At 49.8% G+C, this 21,536-nt stretch overlaps 10 protein-coding genes across 10 annotated transcripts; 5 read left to right on the top strand and 5 right to left on the bottom strand.

The window, feature by feature from the left end:
* Positions 1-894: 894 nt before the first annotated feature.
* On the bottom strand, positions 895-2,631 carry N7443_006156 (alpha-glucosidase; the record flags this gene model as incomplete). Its single annotated transcript, XM_056886212.1, has 1 exon — positions 895-2,631. The coding sequence occupies one exon, from the start codon at positions 2,629-2,631 to the stop codon at positions 895-897; it is 1,737 nt and encodes a 578-aa protein (XP_056741660.1).
* A 1,602-nt stretch (positions 2,632-4,233) lies between these two features.
* On the top strand, positions 4,234-4,842 carry N7443_006155 (putative carbonate dehydratase; the record flags this gene model as incomplete). The annotated part of the gene is made up of 2 exons (XM_056886211.1): positions 4,234-4,562; positions 4,620-4,842. The coding sequence occupies 2 exons, from the start codon at positions 4,234-4,236 to the stop codon at positions 4,840-4,842; spliced, it is 552 nt and encodes a 183-aa protein (XP_056741659.1).
* Positions 4,843-4,971: 129 nt separating this feature from the next.
* On the bottom strand, positions 4,972-5,762 carry N7443_006154 (carbonic anhydrase; the record flags this gene model as incomplete). Its single annotated transcript, XM_056886210.1, has 2 exons — positions 4,972-5,518; positions 5,602-5,762. 2 exons carry the CDS (start codon positions 5,760-5,762, stop codon positions 4,972-4,974), a joined length of 708 nt encoding a protein of 235 aa, XP_056741658.1.
* Positions 5,763-6,329: 567 nt separating this feature from the next.
* N7443_006153 (GNAT family N-acetyltransferase) lies at positions 6,330-7,090 on the top strand (the record flags this gene model as incomplete). The annotated part of the gene is made up of 2 exons (XM_056886209.1): positions 6,330-6,786; positions 6,843-7,090. The coding sequence occupies 2 exons, from the start codon at positions 6,330-6,332 to the stop codon at positions 7,088-7,090; spliced, it is 705 nt and encodes a 234-aa protein (XP_056741657.1).
* Positions 7,091-9,500: 2,410 nt separating this feature from the next.
* Positions 9,501-10,972, top strand: N7443_006152 (DUF3712 domain-containing protein; the record flags this gene model as incomplete). The annotated part of the gene is made up of 3 exons (XM_056886208.1): positions 9,501-9,733; positions 9,791-10,221; positions 10,329-10,972. The coding sequence occupies 3 exons, from the start codon at positions 9,501-9,503 to the stop codon at positions 10,970-10,972; spliced, it is 1,308 nt and encodes a 435-aa protein (XP_056741656.1).
* Positions 10,973-12,320: 1,348 nt separating this feature from the next.
* N7443_006151 (uncharacterized protein) lies at positions 12,321-14,080 on the top strand (the record flags this gene model as incomplete). The annotated part of the gene is made up of 4 exons (XM_056886207.1): positions 12,321-12,417; positions 12,474-12,581; positions 12,629-13,169; positions 13,225-14,080. 4 exons carry the CDS (start codon positions 12,321-12,323, stop codon positions 14,078-14,080), a joined length of 1,602 nt encoding a protein of 533 aa, XP_056741655.1.
* Positions 14,081-14,382: 302 nt separating this feature from the next.
* N7443_006150 (ankyrin repeat domain-containing protein) lies at positions 14,383-16,642 on the bottom strand (the record flags this gene model as incomplete). Its single annotated transcript, XM_056886206.1, has 2 exons — positions 14,383-15,857; positions 15,907-16,642. The coding sequence occupies 2 exons, from the start codon at positions 16,640-16,642 to the stop codon at positions 14,383-14,385; spliced, it is 2,211 nt and encodes a 736-aa protein (XP_056741654.1).
* Positions 16,643-17,714: 1,072 nt separating this feature from the next.
* Positions 17,715-18,103, bottom strand: N7443_006149 (5-methyltetrahydropteroyltriglutamate-homocysteine methyltransferase; the record flags this gene model as incomplete). The annotated part of the gene is made up of 2 exons (XM_056886205.1): positions 17,715-18,013; positions 18,064-18,103. The coding sequence occupies 2 exons, from the start codon at positions 18,101-18,103 to the stop codon at positions 17,715-17,717; spliced, it is 339 nt and encodes a 112-aa protein (XP_056741653.1).
* A 793-nt stretch (positions 18,104-18,896) lies between these two features.
* On the top strand, positions 18,897-19,535 carry N7443_006148 (Methionine aminopeptidase 1; the record flags this gene model as incomplete). Its single annotated transcript, XM_056886204.1, has 1 exon — positions 18,897-19,535. One exon carries the CDS (start codon positions 18,897-18,899, stop codon positions 19,533-19,535), a length of 639 nt encoding a protein of 212 aa, XP_056741652.1.
* Positions 19,536-20,825: 1,290 nt separating this feature from the next.
* On the bottom strand, positions 20,826-21,521 carry N7443_006147 (HAD family hydrolase; the record flags this gene model as incomplete). The annotated part of the gene is made up of 1 exon (XM_056886203.1): positions 20,826-21,521. One exon carries the CDS (start codon positions 21,519-21,521, stop codon positions 20,826-20,828), a length of 696 nt encoding a protein of 231 aa, XP_056741651.1.
* Between the last annotated feature and the right edge of the window lie 15 nt (positions 21,522-21,536).

The following is a 21,536-nucleotide window of genomic DNA, read 5'->3' as shown; positions in this document are numbered from 1 at the left end:
CTTCTGTAGCTCCTGTCACCAATGTGGCGGCCATTTCAAAAAATCGGATGAGGGCCAAGTCCGTGTACCATGCAGGCCCAACCACCGACTATTGAAAAAGGCTGGCGCAGTTTTTGCGACCGAGGAATCAACGAGGGCGAGGCCGCATATCAGGCCCACCGTAGTGGGTCTCCCGACGGCCCACGCGATAGGTTTCCCACCAGCGATCGCAATTAAATTCTGAGTCTGGATCCAAATATCCAAATAAAGGCTACGAGCCACGCGACGTGTCAAACTTGTTGCAGGTCCATCTATTCAAATGCTTAATACGGTCACAGTCCCTCTCAGCTAAGGCTTCTTCGAGTCCTTGCAGAATTATGGGGAATGAGTGGACCCTGTGAGCCCTGATACTCCTACAGCAGAGGCTCGTGAGATGATCGCGCATGTTAGCGGTGACAGCATCCATTTCATTGCGCTTGCCAAATCAGCTACGTCAATTCATTGGAACAACCCCACGAGATCTTGTGCCAATCCATGAATCAAAACCAGTTGAGAATCTTTTGAAAATTGCGATCACTATCACCATATTACCCATGCACCGGGTGATGAGACGGTGCAAAGAATTCATCATATCCGGTGCCTGAAAGTCTTCGTCGTCGTCGTCGTCTTCCCATTTGATGACTTACTAAACTTGTAATGAAGGCCTCTGGCACAAATCTTCAGATGGTTCGTGATGAGTACCGTGAGATAACAGGGATAGAGCTTTTGGCATAGAGTTGGGAATGAAACAATTTGCAAGCCAACATACCGTCACCCGAAAATAAATTGAATAATTGATAGTAAGGTCTACTTATTGAACTGCACGTTCTTTGGCGCACATCGCCTCTGTCGGTCATAGCTTGACTCTTTTGGAAATTACTGTTTTTCCAAACGATAGATGCGGCCCTCGTAAGCCTGCAGCGAATCAAGGGGTTCCTCCTCACAGTTCTTGACCAGTGTCTTGTACGATGAACCGCTCAAACGGCTTGCCAGGTCAACCGACTGTGCTTTTCCAGTGAAATTGAGTGCAACAACAAGCTTCGCATCAGTGGATCCCTTTTCATAAACAAAGACTGACTCATGTGAGGGATCAGTGTCGCTGAAGACCCCCTGTGCAAATAACTTCGGGTTCTCACGGCGTACTCGGAGCAGCTCGCGCCAAAAATTCAACACCGAGTTCGAGTCAACGGTCTGTCGCTTCACATTTAGAGCCGCGTATCCGTCATGAACGCGCATCCATGGCTTTGCCTCTTCACTGGTAAAGCCCGCGTTGGGAGTTGCATCCCACTGCATAGGCAAGCGGGCGTGGTCGCGTGCCAGGTGAGCCAGTGCGGCTTTTGCCTTTGCGAGCGCGACGGGGTTGCTTTTTGTCACTGTTCTCACAAAGTCATAGTAGTTGATACTGTCAAGGTCTTTATATTCCGAGATCTCCCATTCGACGGGTGCATTGACCATGCCGATTTCCTGGCCTTGGTAGACGTATAAAGTCCCCGACAGACTGGCAACAAGCATAGCCAGCATCTTGGCGCTACGCTGCCATGATTCGGGGGTCTCTTCACTGCCCCAACGCGAAATGGAACGCGCTTGGTCGTGGTTTTCGAGGAAGGTCGTACTCCAGCCGTCGGCCGTGCCATCCGATAGCTGCTGTGTGCGTGCAATACGCTCGCGCAGATCCGGTAGCGTCCAGTTACGTGGGACAGTGTTGAATCGCAGGTCGGTACCTTGGCCAATGTCCACAACATCGAATTGAAACACCATGCTCAATTGTTGCGCCTTTGCTGACACGTACCCTAGTACATCCGCTATCTGTGGGGTATTTGGCAGCTCGCCCACCGTCATCGCGTTGTATTCAAGCAGAATCTGACCCATTTCTCGCAGGAATTCGTGCATTCGTGGCCCATTGCAATACAGCGACCAGGCTGGCTGCCATTCATGTTGTGGATCGATGATAGGAGCATCACGGAAGGACTGATTCTTGCTGTACATATTCACCGTGTCGACACGGAATCCATCAATACCTTTGCGCAACCAGAACTTCATCGCAGACTCATACACGGCAGCTCGAGTGTCGGCATTCTCCCAGTTGAGATCCGGCTGCTGTACGGCAAATAGGTGCAGATAGTACTCTCGTGAAGCCTCATCCCATTCCCAGGCACTTCCACCAAAGATACTGCGCCAGTTATTTGGTGGACGACGAACTCCATTCTCGTATCTAGCAGGTCGCCAGATATACCAATCACGCTTTGGGCTATCCTTGGACGTTCGAGACTGCTTGAACCAGGCGTGCTCATGGGACGTATGATTGATAACCAGATCGAGGAGTATACGCATACCGCGATCGTGACAAGCCGTGATCAGCGTTTCGACGTCTGCGACTGTGCCGTAAGGCGCGTAAACGTCTTCGTAGTTGGAAATGTCGTAGCCCATGTCATACTGCGGACTGTCGTACATAGGACAAAGCCAGATGGCATCGACGCCTAACGACTGTATGTAGTCGAGTTTCCCGATGATTCCGGGCAAATCACCGATGCCATCTCCGTTGGAATCTTTGTAGCTAGCGGGATAGATCTGATAGATGCTGGCGTTCTTCCACCATGGAGCTTGTGGGGACATTATGAAAATCCTGGAATTAACCGAATACTAAAAGATGAGTCTTCAGGATGAGGAATGAAAATGAACGGTTGAAACCAAGATTGAAATATTCTGTTCAGTCTGTTATCGCTCTTTTTATCTTGGACGAGCTCTTCACTGCGCTCGATCGATTGGCCTGCTGTCGGTCAGACAGCATTTACCCCTCATAGTCCCCGCAGCCAGCCTAGCAGAGCTGATGGCAGCTATTGGTTGATCCTTCGTTTGGCCAAAATGCGCTTAGTATCCCGGGAATGGAACACTCGCGCGATACGGTACTCTTTACGCACCGGCTCTCTTCTTATCGAGGATCTCTTCGGACATCCAGTACCTGGTCTCACGACTCAGACGCCGGTCGGGAAGGCAGACTGCGGGATCTCACTACACTCAAGGTCTAGAGTAGTAGCTGATACTCTGTTGATCTTCATCTACGTCATATGTGTATGCAGGCAGTGTGCTTGTTCGTAGCACTCTCTCAACATGATAGAGTCGGGGCCGCCGAGGCCATCTTGCGGTCAAGGGTCGAGCGCCAGTCTCGGCTCGTCCTGTTGATTCTGCCTTCCATAGCTATCAGCTTCCCTTTTCATTTTTGACGAAAATGTATGAAGGGCTTGGGTAATGAGAAAGACTTGAATAGACAGCGTCTTCGGGAGCGTTAGGGCACTTGGGTGAGCTTTGTATTGATCGCGTCGTCATATAAAGAGCCGAGGTATGATCGAATTGGCGTACAAGTCTAAGAAGCCGGGAAATCTCCGGTTCACTCTCTTTGAGAATGCAAGGTAACTGCTAGTTATTCAAACTGCTAGCTGGAGTCACCATATTTCAAGGATGCCCAGCGGTCGCAACAGGAGGAACCCGGGCCGCGGGTCAGGATTCTGACATTTGAAAAATTGTTTCCCAAACCCACAATGAGATGTTGCTTAATTTAAATCCTGTCCGGAAAACTTCTGTCCGAGCTTACTAGGTAGCAGGAGAAAGAAATTCATGAGGCTATTTTAACCCGGGCGCATAAACCTTCAGTTTCGGATTAACCCCAACACAGCATCGAGCCAAGAAGTTGAAACATGGCACCAGCACGCATCGAGGTTAGTTAGAGCTCGAGAAGACAAGCTCTGAATAATTGCCAACGCGTTTGCTGCCTGATTCACGCTTCCAAGGGCGGTTGGTCTTAGCTTGATTCAGAGTTAGGCCCGACCGAAGGCGAAACGGTGACAACCTTCGGCCGAGAGCGGCAAACTCTCGGAGCCGTCGATGTTTTTGCCTCGGATCGGTGGTTCATCGTATCTGATTCAACCGTTGATTTGCTGAGGCTCGTCGTCGGGGAGGAGAATGTAACCATTTGGAAGCTCCGAAACTCCCGACCAACTCGCCCGGAAATTGGAGCTCATTTGGCGAAGTGGGAAAGTCCGCGTGCGTCGTCCTTGCCTCGAGGCTTCTAAAGCCCCGACATATCCGCCTTTTTTGTTTCACTTGCAACTTATTTAATCACCCATGTTCATGATTTACCAGCGTACAGCTCGGCATCTCACTTCTTTCCTTGCCAAGCCAACTTACAGTGTACGACCGAGTGCATTCTTTCTTTCCACAATGAGACAGCCTCATTTGACAAACCTCGAGGCCACGCCTCTTCATGCGGACTTCATCCCTAGCCTGCAGCAGCCCACACAGCAGATTCTCTGGATTGGATGCTCGGATAGCTGCTTCCAAGAAACCAAGATTCTGGACCTTCTCCCCGATGAGATGATGGTACACCGGAATATGGGCAACATGATAATTGACGGCGACCTTTCCTGCGAAACTACTGTCAAGCACGCTGTGAGCGATCTGAACGTGCGGCATATCGTTGTTTGTGGTCATTATGGATGTGGAATCGTGAAATCGGAATCAAGAGACGGATTGCAGGGGCCTTGGTCAAGGTATGTGTTCGAACGGGTACGTTGGAGCGCGGGGCGGTAACTGACATGTGTATATAGCAAGCTCGACTCCCTCCATTCGATGCACAAGCACACAATCGACCAGCTTCCTTGCTCAGAGCACGATAACGCATTTGTCAAATTAAACGTTCTCGATCAACTGCGCTCTTTGCGCCGATTCCCCGAGGTCGCCCGCGCTGCAAAGACGGGAAGTCTACAGCTGCACGGAATTGTGTACGATACGAAGACTGGAACTGCCTCCCGACTCCTCGAAGAATCGTGAGGTTGAAGACTGATGTGCCTTCTAAACACCAAAAAGATACCCCAGACTGGATTGGAGGGGAAAATGGGAATAATGATAATGCATTTTGAGAATGAAGAAAAAAAAAATGAAATACTCCTATCAGAATAATCACTCCTTCTCTTCAGACTGAGACCCAGGAGAGAGGCAGTAAATCTTCTTAATGTCTGCCAGTGTCTTCTCAAAGTCGACGTGAAGATCCTTCAGCAGACCATCATGAAGATCAAAGACTAGGCCGTGAACAATGGGATATCCATGCTGCTGGAAGCTCTGCTGAACAGCAGCAGTCTTGATGACGTTTCGACAGGACTCAATGACGTTCAATTCAATCAGACGGTTGTATCGTGCACCCTCATCCGCAATCTGATCCAACTCCTTCTCATGCAGGCGATAGACATCACGAATGTTCCGGAGCCAAGGATTCAAAAGTCCCAAGTCCGCGGGGGTAAGCGCAGCCTTGACCCCTCCACAATTGTAGTGCCCACAGACAATGATGTGCTTGACGTGCAGATGTCTCACCGCGTAGTTGATTACGGACATGGCACTGAGATCGGTATTGGGGACGAGATTGGCGATATTGCGATGAACGAAGACTTCCCCGGCCTCTAGGCCCATGATTTCGTTGGCGGGGACGCGGCTATCACTGCAACCAATGTAGCTAGTTTTGGTTAGCCGAATATGAACGCTACGATTGGGGGTCAAAAGCCCCTAATATCCCGAGATCCTGGTTAGGCTACCCACAGATAGTTTGGAGCCTGTCCATCAGCAAGCTTGTCGAAGAACGCCGGATCCGTGCTTCTCTTGGAGGAAGCCCAGTCCCGGTTGTTCTTGAACAGGGTCTCGAGGGACTGTTTCAGGTATTTTTGCATGTCGACGGCTTTTTTCGGTGCAGATGAGCTCATGCTGATGAGTTATAGCGAAAGGGCGATTGGAGGTTTGACGGGCGGGTTGTCAAACACGAGGGGAAGAAAGGCGGAACGGACAAACACGTACTTTGGGGCCGACACATCAGTTTGTGGGGCACACTTGGGTGAATTTGGCACTTGGTATTTATGACTGGACTACATAGGAATGAGCCGGGGTGTAATAACCGTCATAGATTCGGGTCCACTGCTACATAGCCAAATCCGGATCCGACAATTGGCCCACCCCTTTTCAAGTGTTTGCAAGTGGCTCCGGTTCAAGGTCGGGTCTGAACAGGCAAGGAAACACTTCAACTTCATGTAGTGTGTCCCTATATGGCTTTTTTTTTTTGCCTCCACCTAAACTCACATTTCTCAGCTAATCCTGAGGCTCCTTCGCTATCTTCAATCTGTCGTAGATAACAATGCCACCTTGCGCCGTTATGGGCAAGGTCGACCCCTCCCGCGCCGGAGTCCGATAAGGCTAGGAATTGGGACACTTGGCCTCTCATTCAGTCGGATGAACTCCTTCAACTGACGATACTCTGAAATTTGTCAGAATCCAACATGGCATTTACCGTCCAGCCCTGTTTTCCGGCCGACGCCCCGGGCCTCGCCGCGACCATGATGGGCGCCCGCCTCACAGACCCCCATTGGGCGAACATGTGGGAAGATCCGAACTCCGAGGATATCATTTCCAAAGCCATTCACCGCGTTCCTTGGAACTTGGTTACCGGAAGAAATACTAAACGCCATCAAAAAGCGATCGATCTTGCGACCGGTAGCGTGGTCGGCTATGCCCGGTGGTGTCTCCCTTCCGATCTCGCCAAAAAGAGCGATGTTTGGTTAGAGGCTCAAGTAGCCGAGGGAACAGCAGCTGAGCGCGCGATTTATGAGAAACAGTATCAAGTTAACACTAAGAACGGACAAGCTATCGGTCTCAAGGGCGGAGAGATGAGGAATTATCGCAGTGCGCCTCTGGAAGCGGTGGATGCCAGGATTATGCGGGATGGACCCTTTCTCAGTAAGTGGACTCCACATGGTATAAAAGTTGCCTTTCATGACTGAAATACTCTGCAGCTCTTGATTATCTAACGACAGACCCTGCCTTCTGGCGGCGAGGCATTGGCAGCATGCTCGTGAAAAGTGGCCTTCGAATCGCCGACGTGCATGGAATCAAGACATATGTGATGTCGGAGCCCGCTGCGTTGAAGCTTTATCTCAATCTCGGGTTTGAGCTTGTAGATACTGTGTCGACCGATTATTCTCAATATGGGGGAACGGAGCCCATGGTCCATTATTTCCTAGTCCGCCAACCATGTCCATGAATGCGTCATAGCGTAGAAATATTTCATTCTTTTTTTTTTTTTTTCATTGGTCTTATATATTTCATGAGGTCTCAAAAACGGAATTCACTTAGATACAGTAGTGTAACAAAAGTTTGAAACCCCCTTCTAGACCGCCTTTTCCCACCGCTTACCATATCTCAATGACTGTCATAGTACGCATGCAGACCACGCACATCTTATGATAGATAAGGCGGAATGCGAGGCTTTTAGGTGGCAGAATTGAATGGCAGAATATTACGTAAAGTGGAGAGGGGGTTTCAAACTTTTGTTACACCACTGTAGTCTAGCTTCAAATATTCTGCAGAAGAACAGAGCAAGTTCCGAGATGATCTAATACGGAAAGACGAAAGAGCGCTTCAGGTTCAAGCTTCCTAGCTTCCTTTACCATAGTGCTAAGCATCTGTAAAGGCTCAACGTGGTCTTTCTACTGTTGCTGTCCGGTTCTAAATTCATTCATTTTTTGTTCGAAGTCATCGAGCAACTCATGCTTTAGAATTTTAGCGAGAATCTTTCTCTTATTGATAAGCTCATTCCTAACTTTGAAATTGAATGCCGGAGAGTCAATCCCGGTGACTGATACCTTGAGGCAATGTAAGAACGGAATACGACATGCTGCTTCGAGAGCATAGCGCAAGTAGCAAGTGCCGCGATTCTGACAGGCTAGAGTGGATCAAGATGATGGCACGAGCAGACATGAGAGACAACATCAAGTAAGTTTTGCTTGACACCTCACACTTCTTTTGCCAATGATCGAGAAAATCAATCGCTGTCATTAGCTTTGCTGTCCGTAACCACAACTGTCACGCACAAGGTACTCTGACAGATACTGTTTGAGCAGAGGCTGCAATGCCTGATACAATAACCGTGAGGTGGTTAATGATCACTATGATATACCCAGGTAGTATACTAAACTTCAAAAGCAAGGCTCTCCTTTGCTTCGTTGGTGGCGATGTATTGATGACAGTCAACAGAAGCCACGTAGGATATCCACAGTGAGAAATTCGACATCCGGTATTGATAATATATTTGATCCTTTCGCGAATTTTGGGAACGGTGCACTGGATTGGAAGAGAATTGAAGAAATTGACCTGGCCTCATAATTTAAATCAATCGCTCATTATAATAGGGGCGATAATAGTAGGCTAAGTATGGCGCTAAACCTTACATCATGAGTGGAGAAGGTGAGTTTGACTCCACCACTTCAAGAGCGGGGAAGAACACCACTGCGGCGCTACTCAATCGTGACTGCAAGTACAATTTATTTGGTAAATCAGAGCACCTCCGCAACGGCTCATTCGATAGACCTTAATAATCATCCACTGTCCAGAGGCACTCCTTCAACTCATCAGAAGTTGCAGTGTCACCGAACACACTTCATTTCTAATGGGATATCGAGACTTCTACTTGAGGAGGACTCACGTTCGCGCTCACTTATTTCGTCGGGACCCACATTAAATGGATTATTTCTAGTCAAAAAAGTCCCGTTCCGTATGGTGACAAAACTATTAACGTCACACAGATCTTATATCGTACCGCTTAGAGAAGATATGAGGCGGCTCTGAAAATCCCACTTTCGTTTCTTCAGATGCTAATTTTCGTTAAGCCTAGGTACTTTCGTGGCGTGAGGCACATGATTTTGTGGCTTCCTGTGAGAGGGGAACCTGCTCCCCAAGGTCAGTGCGGAGTTCGCCTTATCTGAGACATTCCTGCGCCCCCAGGATCACAGTTAGCGATGGAACGCCACCTAAGCGAAGCAAAGGAAATTAATCCCGACAGGGGAGCTTTAATATGCAGGTCAGGTCCTTATCACATTTCTGGCAAGCCCCCTCTTGCACCCTGCAGAGTAGGGACCGAGGCGCAACACCGCAGGGCGACCAGGGGTCACTTGCCGATCAGGGCGTAATATGTGAGTTGGGAGATGGCTTGCAACCTGAACACAAGGAACAAAGATGTTAGAGAGTTACATCATCTCCAATAGAAACTGTTCCATAGCAGGCGATCAGTTGGTGAGGGTCAAAGCTGGCAAGTCATGTCAAAGTAGCAACCACAGAATCACAAGCTATGAGAAGTCTAGACAGAGATCCCCGAGATACCGAGGAGGTTGAGTAAATTCAAGAGCATGGGCCCCCGGTATGTTTACCCAAGACTTGGACTTAAGTTGGGAATCAGAGGAAATGAGTGGACTGTGGGCTGTCCGCTCATGCAATTTGGGTTTGGGCCTCCCCGCATCCCCGCATTACGCTTGTAGATCGTCCCAGTCATTCCCTTTTACGGCTCCTTTGCGCATGTCCATTGATGTGATTGATGATAGGAGCTTGATTCCTCTTATAAACTAATTTTCCGGGGACATTTTTAGATCGTGTCGCACGCTGCATCGCCGTACAACACCATGCCAGGCAAAGAGGGAAAATTCGTCCTGGGCTCCAACCGGGGCCCTTTACTAACCAGCAATGCTGAGAACCAATTTTCTGCATCCGAATTGGAGAAAATTGAGTCTGCCGGTGGCCTTTCGTTACATAAAGTACCGACGCGCAAAGAGAAGCTCCAGCGACACTGGAAGCGATTCTGGCTCTTCTATTGCATCGGCAATGTCATTTTCCTAGCAATCTTTCTACCCATTCTGTAAGTTATCTCAAATCAGCTCTTAAGCGAGCTTATCATCTCTAATACCTCGTGCAGCTTTCTTGTCTGCATCCCGGCTATCGCACAGATGGTCGTTAACAAAGCGGATCTTCGAATTGTCAATGCGGATGTCATGCAGCCAAATCCAGACTCCGTCATGTTGACTCTACAATCAAAGGTGGATCTGAAGCTTGCACTTCCTGCTCGGATCGAACCTCTTGACTTCCATCTATTTATTCGCCAGGACGGATTTGGACCCAACTATCCGTACGCAGATCTCCCGATTCCCGGGCAGACTATCAGAGGCAACTATACTCTCGGCGTCAAGGATAATTTCACCCCGCTGCTGAACCAGACAACCTGGAAGGAATTTGTTAGGGAGATCGTGTTCCAAAAGGAAACAACACTTTCCCTCAAAGGCGTCACAAATGCGTACCTCGGAGTCCTAAAGTCTCATGTCACTTTGAACAAAGATGTGACTGTAGCTGGTAAGTGCGCACACGGTGTTTACACCTTCTGCTTCTGGCCATCACTCACTCATATTTGCTTCTTATCTTCTACCCATTGAATAATACACTCTGCTAACAATTCATAGCTTTGAATCAGTTCTCAGGACTCTCGATTTCCGATGCTACTCTCCTACTCCCAGCCAAATCCGACGGTACGAACCTCATTGGCAACATTACACTCCCTAATCCGACAGTGTTCACTCTCCAAGTCGGCACACTTAATCTGGATCTTCTGAGTGGCGATCTCCCGATTGGCAATGTCACTATAACCGACGTGACGTTGAAGCCCGGTGACAATACCTACCCATTGAATGGAGTCCTCGACCTCAAGAAAGTGATCGAGAACCTGGGTGAAGTTTTAAAATCACAGGCGTCGCTTCTCAAGACCGGCAACTTGACTTTAATCGCGAAGACGACCTCCATTCATTGGAACAACACCTATGTGCCCTATTATTCAGACGTGCTCCGTACCCTCTCACTCACGACAGCTGTCGGTGTCGGCGACATTGTTAAGAATACCTTGAAGAGCTTCCTGAACGGCAAGAATCTTACAGGGTTGCTAAGCAGCATAAGCACGCGGTCGCTGGATGGAAGAGATTTAAACGGGCCCGTTGAGATAGCCACCCTTATGAAACACGACAAGAGTATCCAGGATGCTTTCGAAGATATTAGCACAGAGAGGCGCGATAACATTATTGACTCTTTAATGGCGATGTATCCAACTCTCTGATTTAATTTCGGAGATTGATGTTGGAGTTAATGCCCTAATGAAATTACCTATTATGAACTGCTTTCTTAGTACTTGCTAGTCGCGGACAACCCTTTTTCTGGTGTGGATTAAGTCACATGCTACACAACGTTGTTGTTCTCATTGGGGTCTCACAGACTTACATTGAGCTTTAGCTACCGCTCTAAATAATTGTATCGTATGAATTTTGACTTTGGGCCATGCAGCTAACACGCCACCAATTTGTGAAGCCCCGAGTAGCAAAAAGTCGAGTAAGGCAGCCTGGGCGGAACCTTGGCGCCGAGGGTAGCCAAGAAACCCCACCATTGGGGTTCGACGCTGCCGAGGCGGCCCTGGCGGTGTTCCCCGGTCCCCGTGCCCTCTCTGTCTGGTGAATGCCAAGAAGCGCTCGAAGATTAGCGATGTCTGCGCCACTTTCCTCTTCTTCCGGTCCTTTCCCGCTCGACCTTCCCATATCAAAACAAGGGGATTTCAGTAGAAAAATGCCTCGCCTCCACCTACTAAAGCCAAAATCAAGACGCAAGCAGATTAGTGATGATTTCTGCTCTCATTCGCGGCATGGGGCTGTTGGACATAATTACGACGGGTAGTTAGCTCATGCAGACCAATTTTCTTATAGGAATTGTCGGGGGCCCCGCGCTTCTTATTATAAGCCCGATGCCCCAAGAATCTGCCGGATAACTTCGACCTTCGACCACAACCAACCAACGTACCAACCTCATGACGCAGAACTCCTGGCAAGATGGCTCTCCTATTTCTTGATTGTGATCAAGAATCACCCCCCGCGTAAATGGCGCAGCCTCCCGTCTCGGCGTCACGGCTTACTTACCCTGAGCAGTGAATTCCATCCTCGGCCAATTTTAGCCAACGCTCTTGGCTTGGATAGGCCAAGGAGTATAGCGACATTGGCACCCCATTAGCCCACATAAATCTCCTGATTGTGACCCTGGCGCTCTACCCTGACGCAAGCTAAGAGAATGCGCTTCTTGTCCTTCGTGCATGTGGATGTCGCGCAAATATTTTAATCCTCAGCGCCTGTGGTTCGATGTCTCCTCGGATACAGTCAGATCAAGTGGATACATGTGCCCTCCATCTAGTTACGATAGCCAAACCGAATCCCCGCCCAGATCCCCGAGGGTTTGCTTGGGGGCTTCTTAAATAGCGGCCCGATGTCCACGTTTTGATTCCGATAACTTTATCCTTCTCCTCCTTCTTCAACCGTGAAGATTTACGTTCACCGGGTCATATAAAACAGCTTTTTATTACACTGTGGGATCAGATTCGGAAGACCTTGTCTATAAACACTTGGAGCAGGCAGTAATCATTCGAAATGTCTGCTCCCAAGTTCGCCGGTCTCTCCGGCCCGTGGCTGATGAGAGCTGTGACTACCAGCGCCACGATGGGTTTCCTCTTATTCGGCTATGATCGTATGTTACCAAGCTCCTTATCACGAACAAGGGATACTGATACGCGATTTGGACAGAGGGTGTCATGAGTAGTATCATCGATGCCAAACCCTTCAACGACGTCTTCACTGCCACAAGAGGTAACTCTACCATGCAGGGTGTTGTCACTGCCATCTATGAGCTAGGTACGTCACAAAAAGGAAAGACAACAGACATGTTTAACAAGATGCAGGTTGTCTGGCTGGTGCAGTCTTCATTCTCATCTTCGGTGACTGGCTCGGCCGACGCAAGTCGATCATGCTAGGAGCCACTGTGATGGTCATCGGCGTCTTGATACAGGTTACTTCTTTCAGTGGCCACATCCCCTTGGCTCAGTTCTGCATCGGAAGAGTGGTCACCGGTGTTGGAAATGGAATGAATACATCTACTATTCCGACCTATCAGGCTGAATGCTCCCGATCTTCCAACCGTGGTCTTCTCATCTGTATCGAGGGTAGCACTGTGGCTATCGGAACATTGATTTCTTACTGGATCGACTTCGGCGCCTCTTATGGCCCTCCCGACCTTACTTGGCGCTTCCCTATCGCCTTCCAAATTGTCTTTGGTATTTTTATCATTGTCAGCCTGGCTGTTCTTCCGGAGTCCCCGCGTTGGTTGTTTATTCGTGAGCGATATGAAGAAGGTGAAACTGTCATTGCTGCTCTCGCGGCCAAGTCTATCGACGACCCTGACGTACAGCTGCAGAAGACCATTATTTTGGACTCCATTCGCGCGTATGTACTCTACTTCTCGAATTTCATTTCACAGGCGCCATGCTAACTTGCGTAGATCTGGCCAAGCTACCAAAAACACCCCTCTCTCGGCTGTTTTTACCGGTGGAAAGACACAACATTTCCGTCGCATGCTTCTCGGCTGTTCTTCTCAGTTCTTCCAGCAAATCGGTGGATGCAATGCGGTGATTTACTATCTACCCGTCCTCTTCAAGGATTCGCTCGGCCAAGATGAATTCATGTCAATGATTCTGGGTGGTGTCAACATGGTTGTGTACTCGATCTTTGCATGCATGTCTTGGTTTTTGATTGAGAGAGTTGGCCGCCGCAAGCTCTTCCTCGCCGGTACAGTTGGCCAGTGTCTATCCATGGTTCTAACCTTTGCCTGTTTGATTCCCGAACGGCCAGAACCAGCCAAGGGTGCAGCGGTTGGTCTGTTCATCTACATTGCCAGCTTCGGTGCAACTTGGCTTCCTCTGCCGTGGCTATACCCAGCCGAAATCTCTCCGATCAAGACCCGTGCAAAGGCGAACGCCATATCCACCTGCACAAACTGGTTGTTCAACTTCCTCATCGTTATGGTTACGCCCATCATGGTCCGAAATATCAGATGGGGCACATATCTGTTCTTTGCCTGTGTCAATGCTTGCTTCTTCCCTGTCATTTGGTTCCTCTATCCTGAGACTGCCGGTCGCTCTCTGGAGGAGATTGATCTGATTTTCGCTAAAGGATATTGCGAGAGCATGAGCTATGTGCGCGCTGCTAAGGAACTTCCTTTCCTGAGTGATGAAGAAATTGAACAAGCTGCCGTTCAGTATGGATTTGTTCCTGCTAATACTGGTGTCTCCAGTAGCCATGAAGACCGTGGAGAGAAGCCAGCCTCCAGCGATACCAGTGATGTGGAAAGGAACTAACTGGCGAGGGCCCTCATCATGACAACGTTCGTTCATTTAGGGATAGAATGTGATAGAGCTATATCTAGACTAATTTGACCTTGGATTTTGCGATAAGCTGAATCCAATTGTCAGTTATCCTAGTAACATTCTCTTGTATTCTACCAGGTGTTTCCGTTTCTTTACGGTCATAACATATTCCACAAGCTATATTTCATTCGATTCGTGCGGATTAGTTTATCTTGTGGCTTTTACTATTAAACTAATGAGAGTAGGAAAGCGGTTAAGATTGAGGCCTATAGGAGCTAGGCCGTACTAATGATCTATACGTTTGCCTCACGAAGCAGCTTGACCACGGCCTCATGTCCGTTCTCGGTCGCTAAGGAAAGCGGCGTCTCTCCACTCGAACCCTGAGAGTTAGGGTTAACACCTATAGCAAGAAGCAGTTTGACTACAGCTTCATGCCCAAATTCTGCCGCACAAGATAGGGGCGTCTGGCCATCTGCATTTTCGGAATCCGGAGGAACTCCCATTGCAAGCAGCAGATTGACTGATATTGCGTGCCCATTCCGTGCTTCCCACCATAGCGGCGTCTCTCCCCTAGAGTCCCTGAAATCAGGATTGACCCCGGGCGTCGCGAGAAGCAGCTCAACCACCGTCTTGTGCCCGTTTTGTGCTGCTAACCACAGTGGCGTCTCCCTGTCGGGATTCTGGGGCTCAGAGTGGACCCCGCTCTCAAGAAGAAGCTTGACCACCGCGTCGTGGCCGTTTTGTGCTGCCAATAACAGTGGTGTCTCTCCAGCAGCATTCTTAGATTCGGGGTTGGCGCCCTCTGCAAGTAGTATCCTCACTACTGCCTGGTGACCATTTCGTGCGGCCCGCCATAAAGGTGTCTCTCCATTGGTGTTCCGAGATTCAGGGTTTACGCGTTTGGTGGAGAGTAATAGCTTTACCAAGAAATCGTTTCCAGATTCCGCGGCGTATAGCAAAGGCGTCTGCCGGTCAGAACTCGTAGGGTCAGGATCAACGCTTTGTATGGCAATCAGATCCTTGACCACTCCATTATGCCCGTGATACACCTCCCACCACAATGGTGTGCGCCCCTGGGAGTCCTTGGAATTAGTACTCACGCCATCAGTGGCAAGAAACAGTCGCACTATTTCCTTATGCCCCATCCGTGCCGCGCAATTTAAGGGCGTCTCCCCGCCAGAATCTTGAGAATCTGAGCTGAGGTTCTCCGTTACAAGCAGTGCTCTGACTGTAGCCTCCTTCCCGTTGCACGCGGCCCACCATATCGGCGTGCGCCCTTTAGAATCCGAAGAATTTGGATCAACGCCCTTCGTGGTAAGCAATACCTTGACCACTGCCTCGTGCCCAGCCTCAGCCGCGAACGAGAGAGGTGTGCGCCCATCTGAGGCCCTCGCATCAGGGCTTACGCTATCCGTTGCGAGCAATATATTCACCACTTCCTCACGACCATGTCGCGCTGCCCACGATAGGGATGTGTAGCCATCGGCGCCCTTCGAGTCGGGATCCATATCATCCGCAGCCAATAAGAGCTTCGCGACCGCAGTATGACCATTTCTTGCCGCCCACCAGAGTGGTGTATGTCCGTCCGAGTCCTTACCACTAGGCTCAACGCCATTGGTGGCAAGGAGGAGTTTGACTATGGCCGCATGGCCAAGTTCTGCGGCCACCGACAAGGCTGTCTCACCTCGAGAGTTTTGGATCTCTGGACGGCTATTCTCCACAGCTAGCAGTAGCCTGATGACTGCGTCGTGCCCAAGCTCGGCTGCCACTATAAGAGCCGTCTCCCCCCCAAAAGTTCTGAAAGTTTGGATCCACACCTTCCGATAGTAACAGCTCAGCCACGGCATCGTGTCCATTGCGTGAGGCTAACAAGAGTGCTGTCTGGTAGCTCCAGTCTTCGGTATTGGGGTCGACACTCGGTGCGGCAAGCAACAGCCTGACAACTTCTTCGTGCCCATGCTGTGCTGCTAACAACAGCGCTGTCTTGCCTTCCCAGATTTCCTCGCGGTGGTCAGGGTCAATACCCTCCGTGGTGAGCAACATATCGACTATTGCCTCATGTCCGTTCCGTGCGGCCAATGAGAGTGGCTGCGGATCGTCCGGATCGCATGTTTGAGTGTTAATCTCAAGTCTCTCCGTGGAGATTAGCAGCTTGACCGCTGCCGTATGACCATGCTTTGATGCATATTTTAGCGGCTCGACTCCTCTAGTAAAGGTCTCAAGAAAACTGTACAGAGTCTTGTCCAGAGTGTCGAGTTTTTCCAGTTCCCATGAAGGAAGCGATCCTAGGTCGGACAAGGCGAGCTTGATGTCGATGTCAACTCCGAGAGAGGCATATAGGTGGTCGAAGAGGTAGAAGACGAATGAATTCAACAGCGTATCCGGAGAAGCACTGTCATCGAGGAAAGCAAGAATCAGCATCGCAGCCTTGCGACCCTTCCGCAGAGTTTGTTGCGGCCGATTATGATCATCTCCTGTCAACGTTCTCAGAAGATTTCTTGCCAGCCCAAGCAGTTGCGGGGCCAACAGGCTCCGTTCATAGAGCGCAGCCATTATTCGAATTGTTCCGGATCTTCCTCAAGGTGATAAGTTCGGCCGAAGAGTTCACAGCCTCTCGGAGTAGGTAGAGGATGCTCTTTGTTACTTAGTGCGTTATGTTCAATGACTCATCTTGTACCTAGGGTCTGAAGCCCGAGACTACCCATTGTAGACCATTGGATCACGTACGATGCCAACTTACACTTTAGTACAAAAGACGCGTGGCTAGGGCCAAATGGCGGGTCTGGTAGAAGGCCATCCGGAAAACTAGGCTCGCTTGAACCCGAGTTGGGCCGAGAGAAATATATGCCGGATCGACGAGATACAGTCCGCGCTAGTATGGCGCTAGTATAGAGTTTTGTGTCATCGGACATGGACCTCCTTGAACTACCTACCTGTCGCCTGTGCTTTAATGCATATTCACCGAAATCGAATGCAACCCGTAGTTCTTAAGCGACATATCTATATGTAATACCATCTAAAGCGGGTGGGAGACACCAGTGACTAGATCTTGACAACGGAGCTCTGACGCCAAAACAAGAGTATTTACTTCCCCTGAGAACTGTGCTTGAAATCCTATGATTCTTCTCCGCGCCTACAATAACTGCTCTGACAGACCTGTCACTATTGCGCTGCACTCTTTCAAATTTGACAAAGAAAAGCAAGATGAGGAAAACTAGTTGGAACCAGTCATCCAGGCCAACGCTTTGCTTTTGCCCCTAGAATTCCCATAGAAGAAATATGTGGTCCTGACGTGGCATGCACTCTCCTCATAGGGATAGAAGGCGATCTTTCTCGATTGTCCATTGTCGCATCGGTGTTGTGGCTAGATCTGCTCTTCCAACCACCAGATCCCCGTAGGATTTCCGAATTTACACCTTTATACGCCTGGTTATAGTTGTGACACTCGCCAGCGTACTTCACTTGGAGATCGTTACTAGCGCATGCCTTGAAGTCAGACAACTCTGCCCAATAATGAGAAAAAGACCTCTCCTCGAGAGGACTTGCCTTCATTCCCCCAATATCCCGATAAATTAAACTGCCCCTAAGCTGAACGGACGACCCAGGCTTCTTGGTATAAATTGGCTTAAACCCAGGGTACCCTGGCTGATGAGCCAAGGAAAGTAGCGCGCGAAGCCTGAATACTGTCAACAGCTTCCCTATCCGAACTAGCAGCTTTTCCTGCTGCGATTGACATGTTTCTAGCCGTCAACAGCATACAACCGAGGAGACTTTCATCGGCTGCATTGAAATCGATAGTCCGATTACCGGCCGGGTGCACAACCGTGACACCTTCGTCAATATACAACCAGTATTGGACCTCGATCGCAATTAAACAGGACAGAAAAATGTCTGCAAAGCCCAGGGTGAATGCAAAACTCTGGGCTGTTAGGTATGAGGGGACAACCGGGGACTATATAGAACCACGCACGGACATGCACAGCGACCGGTGGCGGTAAGCCGGGACTGCTCCATAGTGACAAACCCTGAAATGGAAAATATCAAGTCCGATATGGTGTAGTGGCTAACATCGCCGTCTCTCACACGGCAGCCGGGGGTTCGATTCCCCCTATCGGAGTTAAATTATTCATTTTTGAAACTTTTCAGGTCCCATTAATTAAAGTTAAGGTTGTTAAGGGGGCTAGAATTAATTTTTTGAGAGTAGTACGGAGCGGTGTTCGGGTATAGAGCAGTGTCAAAAGAAAAGCGAGAAGAGTAGCAGTCGGGCAAAACTCAAACATGTTGGCGACGATTATCCTGCACCCCGCAGAGAACCTGGTATAGAGTCTATCCCTGTCCAGGGCTTCGTGGCCCATGACTCGATAGCTTCCAGCCAAACCATGCGGCTTGCAGCTTAAACTGTGACAGATTCCCAGACTGCGTATCGAAGCAGAGACCCCAGATCAGTAGTACCATCACAAGCTAAGACTGAACCACTCTTAAGTTCCTTTAAACGGTCAAGAGTTTTATCAATGATCTCGCCCATCCCACTCGCGTGGAAAATTTTTGCAAGTCGATAGTGGCAGTCTAACAAGACCAAGTGTGGAAGACGAGACTCTGACTCAGGCTGGGATGCATGAGAGCCCCCGAAAAGGCGTACAGAAACAAGGGAGACAAACACAAGCAGGCAGTGATGGCGATGGAGATATCCGCCATTGGTTACATGACCATCCATGTAATTATTCGTCACTCTTTCTTCCCCCAAGCTGGACACCCATGGTCTCAAGCTAGCTTTCTTCTCTAAAGCCTCTTCTTCGTAAATATCATTATGGTAACCAATACCCGAACGACCTGCTTCGACGCTCGATTGCTCCGCGGCCTTGTAGGCACTACGGTCACCACATATGACCTTGTCTCGGATGGTGCGTCCCCAGAATATACCTCCCTTACCCCTTCCACAGAGGCCTCTCGCGCTATGACCTCCCCCGACACACACTCTGCTCTGACGGCTTCTCCACTGACAGTCGTATCTGCCTCGTCAGGGATCTCCCGAACGTGGGTCATCATGGAGAAACTCTCGGAGAGGTCAGCTCCTATGACAGCTCATGATATCAAGATGTGCCGCGGGTCAGCTAAGACTGTTGGCAAGGGTTTGTGCCACCTTGCAGAGGACCGAAATCAAATAGCGTTCATGCGTATCTACCAACAGATTCCTATCTCAGGAACGGAGGATGCTGATCCCGACACATTGGCTAGACAGGCCGTTCCTCCTGGAGTGTGTGGCGAACTAGAGTCCTTCAAAATGTTGCAGAGTGGACGCTGTAGCGCTGTTCCTCGCTTTCTTGGCCATGCAGAAAGTACACAAGGAGACGACGGCCTCGTTCCTGGCGGCTACATTAGATACCTTGTGTGGGAAAAGGTCCCTGGGGGGCAAGGGGAGAGAGGAGTTCTTCTGGGGCTTGGATGACACCGCACGCAAAGACATCCGTTCTAAGTTCCGTGCTGCCTATGAGTAAGTCCATGCAAATCCCAAGGCAGATAGGCGGGATATTGATACAAAAAAAAGACAGGTACTTGGTTGCGGGGTAGCACCAGGCCAGTCCAGAATCTCAAAGATTATCTTTGACCACTTCACAGGCAGTCTGTACGTCAGACATGCTATTTAAATGCATTAGAAATATACACTGACGAATTACAGTCACATTTCGGGGTTCCGAAGGGGATGGCCAATTATCAGTAAAACTGAATGGTTGGAGGCTCGTTATATCGGGTTTGAATTGGCGAAGTCAAGCAGAGAGAGAAACTGGTACCTTCACCCCGAAAAATGGCAGTGGTAAACAGTCGCAATCAGTTAGAATGAAGTTCAGTTCGAATCGCTGCAGTCCGAATTACACTTTCTCCACTATCTCTTGCTACTCTGGCTCTTGAGAGTGTAAGTACCTGTCATATGGAGATAGTATCACGAAGTCTCATTCACCAACATAGCTGCATTATCTCAAGGTATGCATCTAAGATGGCTCTGTGGGCTAGCTTATTTTTCAAATGCTGTATAGCCTTTGCATTCCACCTAGACATATAGACCATGTGGCCGGTTTTCCAGTAAGTGAAGCTAAGGTTATAAGCCCTCTGCCTCTTTCAGTAGCACATGCGAAGCCTAGTCAAAAAGCACTAGCACTAGCATGAAGACTGTACCGATATGGATAAATTACACAGAGTTAGAGCGATCGGTTATAATCTTATGGAGCTAGATCTTTCAGTTACCATTGAGGCCTTTTTTTTATTGGAATCAGGTATCAAGTGGGAAGTGGTTGTTGACGAGTCAACAGTGAACCACGCTTTTTCACTTAATCATACAGTAAAATTCGAAAACAGGTTACCCCCCCAGACACACTGCCTTTCTTTCCCAGAGCCTCATTTAGATATCGCTAAACCGGATTCGGTCATAGGCAGCTCCTCCATCTTTTCTTGATGTATTTCTGGTATATAATTGCTGGCAGAAGATTACCACCTGAGGTGTCTACGTTGCTATATTAAGCACTCAAGTGGAGTTTTAGCCCTAGGCCACTGTCGTCCGCCGTACGGCCCGAGACCAGCCCCCTCTAAAACTAAGCTTTTAACAAAAAATATGCAACGAAAATCCTCACACACGAAAAGCCAAAGCCGACCAAGCAAAACGCAAGGCCCCTCCAATATGGCCAACCCACCCATACCATGCAACTCGTCCCCAAAATGCGACCCTAACAGATGAAGTCACTCCTTAATTGAAAATCCCCACCACCTCCGCCAACGAATCCACCACGAAATCCGGCCCCGCCGCCAAACACGCCGCCGGATCCCCATACCCAAACCGGCACCAACACACCTTACTCCCGATATTGCGCGCAAACTGCACGTCCGCCAGCGTATCGCCCACCACCATCACAGACGCCGGGTCCACGGCGCCCAGCCCGTAGTTCTCGCGCAGCATGGGCAGCAGAACGTTCACGAAGCTGGCCGGGTCGGGCTTGCGCTTCGCGCCAGGCGTCTTGTCACCGATAATCAGGTCGTCCAGCACGGCGCCGGCGAGACCATTGCGCTCGAGGGCGGTCTTGACGGCTGCCACGCCCTTGTTGCTCACGATGGCGATGGGGATCTGGCGGGATGTGAGGGCGGCGAGCAGTGCTTGGGCACCTGGGAAGGCTTTGACGAGGGTTTGGCCGTGGGTGGCGTAGAGGGCGCGGTATTGGTCGATCCATTGGGATTCCACGGCGGGGGTGAAGGCGGCGGGGTTGGGGTGGAGGGCTTGGAAGGTGTCGGCCAGGCCGGCGCCACTGGCGATGAGGCGGTGGATGGAGTCTTGGGGAGGAACTTGGGCGGGGAGGAGGGCGTCGAAGGTCAGTTTGATGGTTTGTGAGATGGACTCGTGAGTGTCGAAGAGGGTGCCGTCGAAGTCGAAGATGGCGAGGGTGGTCATGGTGGCGGCGGTGGT

The sequence above is a fragment of the Penicillium atrosanguineum genome (genome assembly GCF_028827265.1).
Source record: "Penicillium atrosanguineum strain IBT 20685 chromosome Unknown utg000004l_segment0_segment0, whole genome shotgun sequence".
NCBI classification, from domain to species: Eukaryota; Fungi; Ascomycota; class Eurotiomycetes; order Eurotiales; family Aspergillaceae; genus Penicillium; species Penicillium atrosanguineum.
This window is presented reverse-complemented; position numbering and strand designations above follow the sequence as displayed.